The 17,657-nt window shown below is 25.1% G+C and overlaps 1 protein-coding gene and 1 long non-coding RNA gene across 6 annotated transcripts; both read left to right on the top strand.

Annotated features, from left to right (window-relative positions):
* The first annotated feature begins 470 nt into the window (after positions 1 to 470).
* LOC114121199 (uncharacterized) lies at positions 471 to 6,958 on the top strand. Of its 2 annotated transcripts, none has more exons than XR_003592182.2 (8): positions 471 to 583; positions 658 to 757; positions 882 to 993; positions 4,246 to 4,317; positions 4,433 to 4,658; positions 6,552 to 6,678; positions 6,764 to 6,822; positions 6,903 to 6,958. It is a non-coding gene; the product is annotated as an uncharacterized LOC114121199 (long non-coding RNA). The 2 variants fall into 2 exon arrangements; XR_007604427.1 differs by having other exon boundaries at positions 4,246 to 4,356.
* Positions 6,959 to 7,047: 89 nt separating this feature from the next.
* Positions 7,048 to 15,695, top strand: LOC114121241 (tubulin polyglutamylase TTLL6). Of its 4 annotated transcripts, XM_050201720.1 has the most exons (10): positions 7,048 to 7,066; positions 8,157 to 8,223; positions 8,706 to 8,862; positions 12,869 to 12,999; positions 13,066 to 13,222; positions 13,316 to 13,416; positions 14,081 to 14,209; positions 14,280 to 14,505; positions 14,584 to 14,759; positions 15,441 to 15,695. In XM_050201720.1, exons 2-10 carry the CDS (start codon positions 8,165 to 8,167, stop codon positions 15,634 to 15,636), a joined length of 1,332 nt encoding a protein of 443 aa, XP_050057677.1. In that variant the 5' UTR covers positions 7,048 to 7,066; positions 8,157 to 8,164; the 3' UTR covers positions 15,637 to 15,695. The 4 variants fall into 4 exon arrangements, with proteins under 4 accessions (XP_050057677.1, XP_050057678.1, XP_050057680.1 ...); XM_050201721.1 differs by lacking the exon at positions 7,048 to 7,066 and having other exon boundaries at positions 8,149 to 8,223; positions 8,756 to 8,862; XM_050201722.1 differs by lacking the exons at positions 7,048 to 7,066; positions 8,157 to 8,223 and adding an exon at positions 10,014 to 10,162 and having other exon boundaries at positions 8,794 to 8,862.
* Positions 15,696 to 17,657: the final 1,962 nt, after the last annotated feature.

Here is a 17,657-nt window from a genome sequence, read left to right as displayed (position 1 = left end):
GTATTTTGAGAAGTAGGAATTTAATTTAAAAAATATATAATAATTATCTGCTATTACAATAAAATCTTCTAACGAAATGTTGTGCTTCTATTGCTTCCAAGAACTGAACCAAAAGAACGTTTGAGCTTTTAAAATTATAAGATATCTTAGAAATAAGAACACTACGATAAATCAATTTATGTTAATTGAACAATATATTTTTGACTAAATTGTTAATAAAAAAATATTCTACATAAACAATTTAGTACAGCATAATCATTTTTATTTATTAAACACATAATTGTCTATTGGTAACTTTTTTAAAACATCATTTCAACTAAGTGATTGAAATTACTGAGGAGAGAGAGGACTAAGTTCATATTCCTGATAAGTTTTTTTTTTATTTTATTTATTTATTGGCTTATTTGCTACTATAAAGAAAACTCGCAAATTGAATGTGATTATTTATTATTAAATAAATATGCATTTTACTAATTAAATTACCTATCTATGTAATTTTAACTGTTAAGTATTTGATTCAGTTTAGATTTATAAATCATGTAGGTACAATAGCTGCTGAATATGCTAGCAAGTACTAATCCGAGTAATTTTCGTGCTGTATACTGCGAACGTGTATACAAGTTTTATTATTAATTTAAAATGGTTGATATGTTATAGAAAAAAAAAATTATTAAAATACGTGGTAGTTATGAAAATTACCAAAGAAAATATATTTATCAAAATTCGACGATTCTTAAGTATCACTGTCGGGGCTATGGTAATAAAACTTTGAATTCTTGTCTCTTTTTATAATAAACCATCTCTGATTTTTATATACTAATAATATTAAAATTCAAAACAAATATTTTTATTTCAAAATAATGTTTGAACATTTGAAATAGAATAAATATAATCAAAAGAGAAAAAATACTACTTCAATCGGACTGAGTCTCCTAATAAATGAGTCACCATCGTAACTGCGAAACCAAAAAAGTGAACGTCGAAAAAGCGCCGGTAAAATAGATAAGAATAAAATAACTAAAGAATAATAGCGAATGTTCAAAACAGCTAAAGTATATTATTTTAAAATTTTGATTATTATACGGATTTAATAATACTCCAATCATTAGAACTTAAAAAAATTAAAAAATTAAATATAAAACAAATATTGTACTATTATTTTATTATACTTGTAGTGATAAACTATAGGCTACACCTTTTAAATAATTTCCAATGCTGTTTTTGAGTTTCTAAAATTGTTTATTCTTATATATGTGTGTTAGTATCTTATCCATCCATTTTATTATTATTATATCTCACCCGTGTCCGTCCAAAATATTCGTTAATCCACTGGGACAACTCAGCTATAAAACTAATTATGATTATATCTATCTATATAATTTATAAGTAACACTTTTAGTAAGAAAATGACTTTTGATTAAATAATAATAATAAAAATTTTAAAATAATATACTTAAGCTGTTTTGGACATTCGCTATTGTGGGTTTCGTGGTTTTGATACGATACCATAGTATATACTTTTGTAATGTTTAAATATACATTGTAATAATGCGTTATTATTAAAAGTTTAAATGTTAGTTATGTTCGTTATTTTAATTTTAAAAATATAATCAAGTTGCAAAACCTTATCAAAAAATTAAAATCACATTTTGGTTAAATATGTATAATCCTAACCTAAACCTAAATCTAACATAACTCATTAATTTCTATCAAGATCATATTCAAGCAATTAAATATTTTTTTTCTATTTTTAGTAATAACACTCGAGTTATATTTTTATTTAAGTGATTACAAATAACTCAAGAATTAGCTCTGTCTCAAAGCATTATATGTCTTGATTATCAGGCCAATACTAGAGTATTGTTCAATACTAAGGAATCCGTTGAAAATAAGTTTATTCGTATTACTTAGCGTGTTCAGAGAATATTTTTACATTCTGTTGGCTAAAATCGACAGTTAAGAGACCTTTTTCTTTTATTTTCTATGCCTCTAAAAACAGTTTAAGAGCATCTCCACTTGGAATGCATGTATACTAGACGTCGATTTAATGACATTTACTTCATGTCTTAACTTTTAATTGGAACAATATCTTATCTATAGTTTTAAGAACTAGTATATTTACAATATTTACATGTCTTGTTTCTGTACCACCTTCTCTATAAAAAGTCAACGAACATCATATGGATATAATTATTAATAACCCAATAAATAATATTGAGTAATCATAATAAAGTCATAAATGGATATGGAATATGAATAGTGTAGCACGTCGCATGCACAATGTACATAAAAAATAGCCATAAATAGGAATACTTTAATAAAAAATTACAAAAAATTAGAAAAAATTATGAAAAACCGTAAACCATATTTAATAAGTTACTGGACAAGTGAATTGTATCCATAAAATATATAATAGCTTAAAATATCGAAACTCAGCTGTTTATTTCAAGAACACGTTTGAACTAGAAATATATAAGTAATTATTTGCTATATATATTATTTTTTAATTTTTATTATTAGTCTAGTTTTTATTAATTTTATTTAGACATCTAAAAAAAAAAAAAATCACTATACATAATATTTTATTCGAATTTTGCTTACTTTATTTCAAAATTATAAAGACTTTTACATTAGAAACTTGAAGTAATTTTTAAAATATGTAAAGATTTTTTATTGAATTAGGTTAGGTATTTGATATTTGAATTAAGTTACATAAAAATATTTATTACAAGTTAGATAAAATATTAAAAATAAACTCATCTCATAATAATATTGTCAGTTATTGTACAAACCATTTATTGAAATAATATCAAAAAGCAACTAATCAATTTTCTATAAAAATAAATAAGTACCTAACATTGTTATATTAATTTTAAATTATATTTTGATTTAAAAAATATGAATAATAAATAATTTTTTAATCTGAACTGTTTATCACTTTTGAAATGTCTCCAATGCTTACTAAGCAAATATCGAATAGATAATAATATTATCTATAATATAATAGGTGCATACTATGTACTTATTGGCTATTATACCAAGTAGCTACTCAGTAGACTACAAAATATTTATTAATAATAATGGATATAACAAATTTCAGTTTGTGCACGATTACCTTTGGGACTTAGGTGACAGGTATTTTATAGTTATAACTACTTATAACCAGGGTTCGGGACTTGTAGCATTTGCATATCCATCATATATGTAGTAAAATATGCAAAATGATATACAAACATGGTTTATAGCACGGAGAATTCAAATATAAAATTTTATTTTGTGTGTTTTTGGATATTTTTAATTTTTTGCTATATCGACGTATATTCAAAATTTTTTAACAATATTTAGATGATATTTTTGCTCAAAATGTAAAATATTATAATATTAAACAATTAATATTACAAAAATTTGTTTTGATCACAGTAATAGTATTTTTTAAGCTATCTGTCACAAAACTGCAGCACACCAACGTTATTTATAAATACTCAACAAAAGCCATTTAAAACGATCAAAAACAATATAGCCATCTGAGCTATAACTTATAACTTAAGAACTATGATAAATGATAAAGATTATACAAACGTAAAATAAAATATTATTGACCATACATTTGACTATATATATTTATACATTTGTTTATGTATGGGTAGTGCCAAGTATTAGTTTATTACTATTACATTTACGACATAATATCATTAAATTGATACTACTTATAATTGTTAGAATAAACAGTGACATTATTCTAATCTTTTTTCTTCATGTTCATATGCTGTATTAGCTTTTATTTAATAATTTAAAGTTTGCATAATGTAATTACATATTCTGTAATGTAAGATATAACATTTTACATAATATATGAGCAGTACAAGCTCAAAATCATTGAATTTAATTATTACATATTATTAATATATAATATCTAAATGAAAAACGAGTCCACACCACCTCATTTCCAAGTACTTGTATTGTGTGTTCACTGTTCAGCCATTTTCAGCGACTTCCGACACAGACCACCTACTGCATTCAACACATATTTTTAAGTCTGATTATACACAATTATACAGTTTAGATTGTTTTAATTTAATGCATCATACTTTATAAATAGGCAGTAGATATTAAATTATATATTATTATAAAACCACATACACAGGAAATAATAAACCAAAATTATTTTACTATTGAGGTAAACAAAAATAATGCCTACAGCAAAAAAATAAATAAATACCTAATGACTTTGTTATCTTTTTGTAGTTACCGACGAATCCACACACTTCCTCGCCACTGGACACAAAACTTCAAACTAAGTATGTACTAAATACATAGGTAAATAATATGATTTTATGATCAACAGAGTTTATAAATGTATGTGTAGTGTATTGTGATTTTAAAACGGTGTATTTTCCTCGTTTTACATTAATCGTATGCATGCGTCTTATAGATAAATGATTACGGCGTGAAAACACGAACGCTTTTTCAAATGACTTGAATAGTATCGAAAAACCTTCTCAAGAGAGAATGAAAAACCCATATTTGTGGACATTAATTTACACGATACACGCGAGTTTTCATTTTATCTTTATTAGTCTAAACTGTAAATGTCTTTTAAATTGAACTGTAAGAAAAAAATCAAAAACTCAATATAATAAAAATAGTTCTTATAACACGTGAGTACATATTTTTACCCTATACTCTCGAATACTTCAAAGAAACTATTTTCAAAACTTTTACCATCAGTTATTTATTTCCAAAGCTATTACTTTGGCTACTCAGTTAGTGTAAAAATATTTTACTGTCGAAACAAAAACGAAAATATTTCATATCAATCGACATTTTGTACTTAAAAAATAATATAATAACTGACACAAATAAATATTATAAATTATTATAATATTAGTACCAATACAAACACTAACTACGTAATTATTCTATTGCAGCACAAAAAAAAACCCCATAAAATATTAAATAAAAATTTGTTTTTATTCTCGTGACATCAATTAGATAACAGATTCATATTGATTTAGTTGTTAATACGATCCGTAAAAACATATTAATCGAATAAAAAAAATATTTTACTAGACGATAAAATATATTAATATCCTCATTCAAATATTTTAAAAACACAAAGAATGTTGATGAAAAAAAGAATGTTTGTTTATAAATTATAAGTTATGAGTATTATGACATAAACAATAGATTTATATTATAATTAATATTTGGAATAAATATTTTAAAAAACCACTGCAGTTATGACTTTATGAAACATAAATATTATATATTTCTAATTCAAGAACTTCTCAGAAATAATGCAATTAAATTCGTCATTGAACAAATCAATGTGGACTTCTTATGTCCTGGGTTTTATTACTAAAGTTTTAAGCTCACCCTATTGTGAATTGTATATTATTATTATTATTATTTCATCAGCCAATATAGTATTAATAAACAGTTGTGTATCGAAATGTTATGCGAGGAAAGAAATATAAACTCGTCAAAGATTTTCTTTTCTGAATAAATACCAGTTAAGTTGAGTATACGCCTATGGAAAAAAGTTTATATACGTGCTATATATGTTTACTTGAAACCTAAAAACAATTAAACAATAGGTACCAAAACGCATTACCCATATCTGTGCTCAATGAGTTAACGGTAGAAATCGTTTTTATTATAAAACTTTTAATATAAAAAAAAGTAAACATCGACTACGATAGGAAAATAGAAAGACGCAAAAAAATCAATTAAATAAATCACAATAATATAGGAATCCAAGTCCTCGACCCGGTAACTTTATTTTATATTTTGTTTGTATTTATTTTTTGTCCCTCACTTTTAATTTGCATTTGGAGACTCTTAGTTATAACATAGAAGGGGTAAAGTTTCAAGAGTTTTCAAGGGCTCGTTAACCTTTTCCGCTTGGCCATTCTCAAACAATAGTCGTTCAAAGTTTATTATAGGGTTGCCGATTATAACCCGGGCCAACGAAATAAGGTGAACAACCCATTAAATTATAAGAAATAATCACAGCCAAAAAAAAAAGCCTAAAACTTGAAACAGAAAAACGTATACAAAGATCAAAACATAACAAAGTAACGATTTAATGGGTTTTATTAAACATTTTCAACGTTTATTCTCAAGAAATAGAGATGCATTTGTTGTTTCTTATATCAGTGGCTATTCGCCAAATTCAATTATCCTTACACAGACGATTTTATGTATATAAAATTTAATATAATCTCTTGCTGCAGATCAAAACATATAATTGTTGATAACAAGATGGGTATTAAAATAAATGTTGCTAATCGTAGGAAAAAACTTAAAGCACTAGAATTAAAATAATTCTTTGCTAGATAAATTATTGTTAATTTTACTTAAACACTATTCGTTAGTTTTATATTTATTTATAATGTTTAAAATGATAAAAAATTAAATAAGATACTTATATAATTTAATCTCCTTCTATTTTCTTTAACATATTTTAAAATACTTGAATAATACTTAAACATTTTAAGATAAAACCATCCTGTTGAAAAACATGGTTAACATATTTTGAACTTTTAAAGTTTCAAGAAATTTGTATTCACTCGAGTATACTACTACAATAAAATTGTAAAAGAAAAATAAGATGAAGTAAAACCCGTAAAAATTGATCGAGTGTATTCAAAAGTGGCACATACATGATACTATATTGTAAGTTATAAGTTAAAAGAAAATATACATTAGATATATCATGAAGTTTACTAGGTATCGAATATCATATTTTTATTTGTCTTAGATGTATGTAAGCATTTTTCTTTCGATTACGAAAACATTCAAGACGTATACATTTCATAAGTGAGTTTTCATTTTCCATACTAAAGGTGTAAAACAAGGGGGGTAAGCAACTTTGCTATACTCGTATAAAAATATTTCAGCACAAATCAAAGAACCTACCTATAACATGATTTTATCCAATATAGTGGAAATCTGTACTTTTGATCTAAAAAAATACTCTCAAAACGGAAGGAAATATTAAAGTCATATTTGTTGAACTTAATCAGATAAGTGATAACACTGTAGCACGTGAATATAACGTTAGGTACACCATATATATATATATACATATTTTAACTAGATTTACTTGAAAAATTAAAATATTTTATAATTTTTTGCAAACATTAGAACAAAAAATATTCAATTCTAATAAACGTTGCTATTAAGTCTTAAAAAAAATGATAATTTATCCCTTCCCATTTTTAGAAAGTATGATTATCAAATTCATTATTATGATCAAAAATATGTATAATTTTTCTTGATTTCATAACATTTCTGTCATTAACAAATAATGCAATTATGTATATAAATATGTTTCAATATTATCATTATACTTACACAATAATTTGTAAACTACTAAAACCTTTCTAGAAAAAAATTACTTATACATAAAAAATATAAAAAATATTTGAAAGTTCATAACTTTTCATAAATCATATGACAATTAATTAAGGTGCATACATTATAATATTATATATTTAGCCTTTATAGTTACTTACTAATAGATTATGAAAGATTTATGATTCTAAATTTATAATATCATAACTAGATTTTAGATAGAATTTCTTGTTTATTTTAAATATTGTACTATTTTTTGTATCGCTAATATATTCTAACCACTATTTGATGCATGAATTAGTAATTAATATTGAAGGATGATATTTAAATTTAAATTATATTAAAATAATTCTTTTAAATTCCAATTAAAACTTACTATCATTTATTTTAATATTTTTTATATTTTAAAGAACTTCTGGGATTATTAAGCTAGACCTAGTTTAATATAATTACAAGTAATAGGTAATATCAAAAATATATATATAATATTATAACATTTTTTCATGATATCTCGGCAGTACTATTTTTTTTTATCACTAGTGCCTAATGGAAATAAATTTTGTATTCTAGATTTTAGTAATAGATAATATTATAGTATTTTTTCATGTCTAAGATTAAATAGACAAAATATACAAAATATACAGTATATTTATTACAAATAAACGTAAAAATTAATAGGTTCACTGATCTAAACTTATAATCATTTATGCCAAAACTGTTTTCATGACAACCAAATAATATAACCTTGAACAAATGTTGTTAAAATTTTTTATTTTATTTTTGTGTTTTGTTTTTAGATTCTACGATGGAGAAAACAATTTCTGTCCAACAGATTACTGAGGAAAAGAATATTATACAAAAAAAGTAATCGAATCAATAATATATTAAAAATACCTACTTATAGAATATTGAAACCCCGATTCGTTGGAGTGCCTAATAAATATTAGGAATGCTAATTTTTAGTATTTATGTTAAATAAATAATTGTTGGTAAATTTTAAATAGCAATACTATTAACTTAGTCTAAGTATATTTTTAATTTAGTGGAATATTTGAATAATACGTACCTTGGATCATTTTAAACGCTCAATATTATTCCCCAAAATAATTTTTTTGTTGTATCAATAAAATATTATAATTAATATCGTGTGCTGAAATACTTTGTACATCACAAAAATTATTAATCTAGTTCGATTTAAAAATTAAACTATAGAGGACATCATTTTTCTATATTTTATTGTTGATGTATTATTGTCAAGTACTCGTATTTACTAACGTATTTATCGTATCCTAAGATATGAATTTCGAACTAAAAATTATAATATTAATATTAATATAATTAAACAGGGCTGCAATATGCTTGCAAAATTGTAACTATTCTATTGTTCATGATGTAGCAGTATCAATGGGTATGCATATCGTAAAACCTGAAGAATCGTGGGATTTGTGGTGGTGTAACATACCTATGGATATTAAAAAAGCCAAACATTTAAAAAAATATCAAGTAAACTATACAATTAATTATATTGAAATTATAATACATAAAAGGTAAAAAGATTTTTAAGATTCTAAGTGTAGTCCTAAATGGATTGTTTTTACAATTATGTGTTGTTGTTTTTTTTTGTCATTATCTTTTGGAATAGCAAAAATTATTTAAACTTTAACCTCAGTATATTTTCTGGTAGGAAATTTAATTTAATTGGTTATTTTAAGGGTCAAAAGTATGAAAATTCTAGTACGAGTACTCCCCTTAATAGGTAGAGAATAACAAAAAATGTTTACATAAACCCATTTTTTGACAAAGTGAATTTTTCATTTTGTTATAATTACTGTAAATATTTAAACCAATTGACAAATTTGTCATTGTTAATTTTTAAATGTTTTTCCTAAATAATGTAAATAAAAAAAGTGTGCTTTGTCAAAAAATTTAAGGTTAGTCAACAGTTGTTTGTACTAGAATTACAGGGTAATAAGTAAATCTACACAATAATTTTTTGTGAATTTCAAATTTTGAAAACATTAAGCTGCATTTTTCTGAAGACTAATATTATTTTATTATTTTTCCTTACAACTGCACAAGACATATATACTATTTTGGAGATTATAGATAACTTTCCTTAGATAGGTACGCTTATAGAAATATAGAAAAATTCAAAATATATAATTGTATATGCTTTTTTGCATATTTTTTACTTAAAATTTTAATTACCTCAGTAATTAACAATGTAATAATGTAAAAAGTGACATTTTTGAGATCCTCATATAATTTCCTACTCGATATTTACTATTTAATATTTTTCGGTTAAAAAAAAAAAACACAATATATAGATATATATAGATGTATAAGCAGGTATTATTTTTTTGGACATTAACAAAAAATGAGTAGGTGCCGTAAACTGTACAATTAAAAAAAAAATTTACATGAATAAACTAAAGGCCACCCTAATATGTAGCCTATAAAACCACCTCTACCGGTATTATGGTAGTTTAATGTAAACTTTACAATTCTTGCCATTTTCTGTATTTTAAATTCAATAAACTATTTTATAGCACAAACTTTCGATAATCCAACTACCAGTTAGTATTTGATATATTAACATTTAAGATAGGCAAAACGTATCGATACATTCATGCATATTAATCTGATTTGAACAGAAAACTTCTGGCGTAGTAGGCAATAAAAAAGATTTTACGGCCCAATGGATGGAAAAGGGTCATTTTCCAACGTTTCAACTCGCATCTTACATTAAACTATCGGTGCAGGCGTGACAAAAAAAACAAACAAACAATTCCTAAAAACTACGGTATTACGCTCTTGACAATTTTTCTTTATAATATTTCAATTATAATAAGTTTTCATTACTCTAAAATGTAGATATCCCTATTCAATATACGCAAAACTAGCCAAGATTTTAGCACTATGTCTATGTATTGAAATACATTCTTGAAAGTCATTCAGACTTTTATTTAAATTTTATTTTAAACTATATGTGTTAGTTAGGAAGAAGAACATTTTAGATAGAGTAAATTTTTCTTACATATAAAATAATTTGGAGATGAAACTATATACAAAAAATAAGATACATAGTTTAGGTAGGAGCTAGATGTAGTAATAACCCATGCAGGGTGATACTTTGATAGGAGCAGAATATTTTCATACAAAAATATTTTCGCATAATTCTAAATTCAAATATAATAAATTAATACCTTTATGTTAATGTAGGTAAAATAAAGTTATATAACAGCCAATATGTATATAAATTCCTTTTTTTGTTATTTAACAACTGAAATATATCAACATGTATATGTTTTACAAGTTTATTTACAATTTACAGAAATAATATGTGTGTTATGGAGTGAAAATGATGTGGAGTGCGATTTTGTTTAATAGGGAAGTTCAGGCAATTAGAAGGTGGTTAATGATAGGTTTTAATTCACCTAGGACTTAAGTTATGATGTGATGTGGTTAATGTTGTGCTAGCTGTAGTTTCGGTGTATGATGATTTATCTTTGGGATTCGAACTGAAAACTTCACGTCTGCATTTTCCACGGCAAATATCGAAATGGGATAATTTTTTAAACTATTTTTCGATCTATTGATTTTATGTGACTTAATATATTTTTATAGGTTTTGCATCCTCTATAGTTGGCTGTGTTGCGGATCTTACTGTTTTCTAGAGCATTTGTCCGTGGCGTATTCTTTGCGCATTTCACGCCTCGTAGATAGTGGTGATAATAGTTTTGTGTGTATCCGAACTTTTAACAGTAGTGACATTGGGAATGGCCGAGTTTCCTCTTTGGGCTTTCAAATTTTACAATTGAGTTGAATATTTTGGTGGTTTTGCATATTTCTTGATTATTGGTGTTTCTAGCTAGGTTTATGTTGAAAAGAGGAAGTGGCAATTTGTTTCTAAGTTGAAGTATATTTGAAATACTGATAACTTTATGACCAAGGTGACTGAGTCAATTTGCGATGTCCATGGTAAGAGTATAGTAATATATTGGAGGTAATGTGGTTCAACACGGGAAGGTTGGGAAGAACGGGGAAAATATGGATATTATTCGTAGTATTAACGTCTACTAGATAAAATTTAATGACCATGAAATTGGATCGTGTATTTACCCGGACGATAAAATTAGATTTATTAACTTTGCATGTGAAACCTTCTGGGTCCACCTTGCGAGTTATATGTTTACTGAGTGTAACAAAAACAATTACGTTTTTTTTTTTTAAAGACAATGTTTAAAAGTTTAACATTACTTGGTTTTTATGAGGTCTAGTTAGATCTCGATGATGAGACAAGTTGAGCGTTTGGACGCAGACGTTGTCTTGTTTCTTCGTTAACACAAAAAACATGTTTTTCTTATCTCCTGAGCCAAAGAGTTTGTAGAATTAGACAAAAGAGCTCGCTTTGTTGAATTTTCCATCGTCTTCTTTTTAATAACTGAGTTCTTGTTTAAAATAACAATTAGTGAAACAGTATTAACCATTAGTCGTGTTATTAGTCGTGTTTAGTGCCTCATTAAAGGTAAGTAATTGATAAGATACAATACGCGACACATTACGGAATGGCCACACTTTAGTTGTCTGAACCTGACTAGCAAAATTCTTATATCAGTATAATTTTGAGTTTTGTCAAAATTAATTAAAATCGTAATGAAAAACAATTATTTTTCTGTTAGAAATTCATAAAAAATTTCATTTTATATCCAAGTTTTGAAAATGTACCACAAGATTTCCCATATATATAAAACTAAAACATACTATAACCATGAAATATAAAAATAATATAATAAGGCAATTATTTTTTGTAGACATTTTAAATTTAATTTCGATGAAATTACATGAAATAACGATGATTTAAAAATATTAGTCTTGGGAACTTAAGACTTTTACGTATACTATATTACTATGAATTATACTACAAACAGTATGAATAATGACATTTTTTATTTATTTTAATTCATTATTACCTATTTATGTTATGAATCTATTTTTACTGTTTTACGTTATTTACAGAAAGATGTTATGATTGAAATCATAATGAATTTCTAATATTTACCGACAACAGTCGGTGAAACTTAGAATTTACTGTTTTTTATACTTTTTCTATGAAACATTTTTATTTTTATTTTATCTTTAAAAAGGTAATAAGTCCCTTGGATCTAAATAGGTAAATTGGAGATGTTTGTGTAAGACTCCATCAATTCATATTTTAATATTTTAATTATAAATTTAATAAATTGATAGTACAATTAATAAAAATAATTACAATACGTTTTCTTACATACATAATTATATAAAAAAATATAAAATTATTTAGCTAACTAAAATATTTAATTGCAAATATTTTATTATTCATTTATAATACAATATTATACATAAAATCGCAAAGTAGGTTAGGTTGAGTACTGAGTAATAAACATATAGAACCATATACATTATTAAAATATAATAAAGTAAATAATAAATTGAATCGATTCGCAATTATGTGGCTTTTAATTTTCAGAAGACGAATCATTTTCTAGGTATGTCAGAAATTTGTCGCAAGGATTCATTAGCTCGCAACCTCAACACGATGGCCACTAGTTTTCGAGACGATTATAACTTTTATCCTATGACGTGGTATTTACCATCAGAGTAAGATTTTTCTAATAAGTAATCAACATAAAATAAATAAAACTTATTTGATTATTTTAATTTTAGTTACACGAAATTTCAAACTTACATAAATCAACACAAAAATTCAACATATATTGTAAAACCAACAACAGGAAGTCGAGGAACCGGAATATACATAACAAAATCTCCGAAAAAAATTAATCAATATGAGCATATGATTTGTCAGCTTTATATTTCCAAAGTAATCAAAAACAAATTGTTCAACTATAAGTAATATATTATTATTACATAAAAAGTTATTTACCTATCTACGTATAATATTATATTGTTTTAGCCATTGTTATTAGATGGCTATAAATTTGATATGCGTGTGTATACTTTAATAGCATCATGTGATCCACTTAAGATATACGTTTACAATGATGGTCTTGTCAGGTAAAAATAATATCTGAATATTTAAGACTTTAAAACCCGAACAATATTTTATACGAGAAGTTATAACGCTTAACATTATTTCCTCAAAAAAATAGTTTTTTGACCTATTAAAAGTAAAGTTACAGTAGCTACTTAAACAGCTAGATAGTCTGTAGGAATACAATTGAATGTGCGCAAAGTCTAGAACTCATTTTCAGAAGTATGATACTCATCTTGAAGGATAATTATGTTAAGGTTGAAATTTCAAATTTTAAATCCATGATAAATCATCAAGTTTATCCTAATTCAATTTTAAATTTAGTTAAAATGTTAGTATATAAGCATTTTTAATATAAATTAATGCTAAGAGCTTAAAAATTTATTCAAGCAGATTGATTTTTTCATAATTATTAATGTAGTATTTAATACTAATTTGATTACATTTAAAAATTGTATGACTGTTATTTTAAAACATTGCTAAAACAATTAAGTACATTCAGAGCTTTACTTTGCAGCTTATAAACGTACATAAAATGTCTACAAATTGATTACATTCGTGTTACTCTATAGTAAATAATTTATTTTGCAAGCTTTACATTTGTTAGAAATTCACCTCTACAACAATAGTTCAATAGGCAATGCAATTCAATTTTCACTTATATCATATTATACGATTATTTCACAGATTAGCAACGGAACCCTATGAAACGCCTACACAGAATAATGTAAACGATCGGTATATGCACCTAACCAATTACTCAGTGAACAAATGCAATAAAATGTACATCGATAACGAACTTTTTGGAAGTAAACGGTGAGATAATAGATAATAAAAGTAAAATAGAATGTGTCGTTAATTTTGGAATATTCTTTGTTGAGTTTAGCCGAATTACAACGCTCAGTAATTGGCTACATACAGAAGGCTACGATGATAAAAAAATATGGAACGAAATTGATGATGTCATCATTAAAACCATAATTCTGGCCTATCCGTTTGTCAACCGCACCTATCAGACGTGTTTCTCCGGTCATAAATATACGCCGGCATGTTTCGAAATTTTGGGATTCGATATACTTTTAGATGAAAACTGCAAACCATATCTCTTGGAAGTTAGATATTGTTACATCATTGATTCACGCGATCGATTGATGTTTAATTTTTTTAACACCGTAACGTATTGTGCTTAGGTTAATCATGCTCCAGATTTTCACACGGACACTTCTATTGACAAAATAGTGAAACGAGAACTATTGATTGATACTTTTAATCTATTGCAATTGAATAAGACTTTAAAAAAATTTGTTTCTGGAGAGGAGAAATGGAAAACTCAACAACAAACCATTAATGCTGATAAAAACGTGTAGTATGTTTGATGACCATTCGTTTACATTTCTTTATTTCAATATGTTAATCATTTTAAAATACCGTAAATGTAATAATTAATTTCGATGCATCGGTAATTTATTGAACTGGATATAAAAGTATAATGCTACCAGTAACCATTCTTGTATAGACAATTGTATAATTTTCTATAAAACTTAAATAGTAACATATGATATTCTTAAGTAATAATTGTACAATATCTACATAAACAAATTGTTAAATCAATTGTATTTTGAAAATTTTGTTGGTTAACTATTCTATCTGTAATCTTAGTCTAACAGTTAGTTAATAATTTCGTATCCATTGTTGCTAGTTGCTACCATTCTACTATATTTGTACCAGCTACCACGATTATTAAACTCTGAAAGTTTGTAGGTATGTATTTCTGAAATCACCTTTAGAGAAATTAATTTCAAATATGTTTACCTATTTAGGTATTTATGATATTTTCAATTATATGCTGGATTTTAGTTGTATAAGACCTTATTAATTTATTAGTAATGTTATTTCCTATGAAACTTTAAAAATAATTTAATATTGGGTACTTATAGCTTTAATCGTTTGTTAAGTATCGTTTAATAACCCATAAATAATAGTGTATTTATATTATTATATTATATTGTTTTTTTTTTTCATAATAATGTGAGTAAATAATTTTTAGCAAACAAAGAACATTAAGGTGCAAAGAAAATTTTGAACGACAAAATAATTTATGGGAAAGCAAAAATATGGGTAACTATAGATTAGTATTCTCAGAGAAAAATGCACATTTGTATAAACATTATTTTTACTGCAATGAAAGTGCAATTTATCGACACACGCGTCGTACATCATTACATCAAGAATCTGAAAAATAACTTCAGAAAAAAGTAAAATTATTAGTGTTAAAATAAAAATACAAGTATTATAAATATAATTCCTATGATTACTTCTATTGCCTCTCTACCAAGGGCGCACGCAGGGGGGAGGATCACTTCCCTCTCTCAGTTAGATAATAATAATAATTTTTTAAACTTCCTATGTTTTATATTTTATTTAGAGTAAGTGTATTGTTTTTTCGATGGACCCCCCCTCCCCGAGAAAAATGTTTGCGGGCGGCCTTGCTCTCTACTAAATGATTCCCAACTTTTATGCAGTATAAATTTCCGTGTTCCTGTATACTTTTCTAAAAACCTATCTCTGTTAAATATCCCTTGACCCTTCTACCACCCATATCTCTATCAATATTTTACATACACATTATATTTATATTATTCTTATAACTAATATTTATATATTAAATATTAATAAACAATTAATAATAATATAATTATACTACTATAATAACTATTAGCTTATAATAAAATACTATATTGTATTTGTGGTACAATAATAAGATAAATTTCAAATAAATACTAATACTAAGAAAAATTGAAAATTTCAGTTGTCTATAAATAGCTTAAAAAAGCCATAATATTTTAATTATAATAGAACTGTTTATATACCTACAGTGGAACCTCGATAACTCAAACCTCTATAAGTCGAATTTTAGAAAACTCAAAGGAATACCTTGGCCCTACTTTACAATATATTATTATTGTAAGTCGAATTTTTAATAATTCAAATTTTTTCACTCCCAACCGATTCGAGTTATTGAGGTTCCACTGTATAACACCAATATAAAAATTTGGAGAACATTTCAAGTATTTAGAGTGATTCGTTTTTGAGATACAACTATGTAAGAAAATCTATTTTGTCGAAAACTAGTTTTGCGTGAAAATTCCCCTTTTTCCGTTACTTTTCTGTGGTTTTCTGTGGTTTTCCCCGATTTTTTTAAAAACTTCTTACTTTTGACCTCTATAATGCACCAAGAACATTAACTTGGCCATCGAAAATTACCCCTGACATATTAAATTGAAACATTAATTGGACATAATATATTATACAACACACAAAAAAAATACATAGTGAAATCAATACATTTATCACTTGTTCAGAATCTAAAAGTACTTTTGAATTTATTATTCAGCATTCTTCAAAGAAACTGAAATCTACAAGCAACCAGGTCTACTAAAATGTAATTAACAATTTTTAAAAAATACATAAATCTCAATTTAAAAAAAGCCGTAAAAAAGTTCAAGTTTGATACCATAAACTGATGAATTGAAAGAAATTAGATAAATCTAATTAAAAAAAAAAAACACCAAATAAATTATAATATTATGTCTATAAATAAAAAAGTAAAAATAAAGTCTGCAGATAATCTAAGCTAGTTTATTCATCCACCTAATCTAACCTAACCTATACGTAAAAAGAATTGTAATACAAACAAGTACCCAAGTTAAAAATATATGATAATCGAATTTTAGTGTATCTACATGTATTCTGTTATATGACTCATATGTAAATAAATAATAATTTTAACTTTTTATGGATTTCATAATAATAAAAATAAATCAATTATACATAAAATAGTAAATACTATATATTATGTAGGTTATATATATTATTTGAATTAAAAATAATAACATTTTTATCGTATTGAAAATACTCGTTTAAAATGTTATGAACAAAATATTGACAGAAAGTATACTTATTTTCTAAAGTTGTGTAAATATTATTATGTGTTTTTTATTAGCTTAGTCACCGTACTAAACCATTAAACTCAAGTTCCATTCTCATTCGATATAAGGAAACTATATGGAACATTGATATACTATATAAAGTTAAAAGTCATAACTACAAAAAAACACAAAATATAACAATTTAAAAATATTGTATTATATATTATACATATTTGATGGATACCCAATACTGCAGGGGACCAAAAAAAAAAAGGTTGTCAATAAAAAAAAAAAATACTATTATTATTAAAAAAAATATCATATGTAATATGTAG

Source organism: Aphis gossypii, chromosome 2 (genome assembly GCF_020184175.1).
Source record: "Aphis gossypii isolate Hap1 chromosome 2, ASM2018417v2, whole genome shotgun sequence".
Classification (NCBI taxonomy): Eukaryota; Metazoa; Arthropoda; class Insecta; order Hemiptera; family Aphididae; genus Aphis; species Aphis gossypii.
The sequence above is the reverse complement of the archived record's forward strand: the minus strand, read 5'-3'. Positions and strand labels throughout refer to the sequence as shown.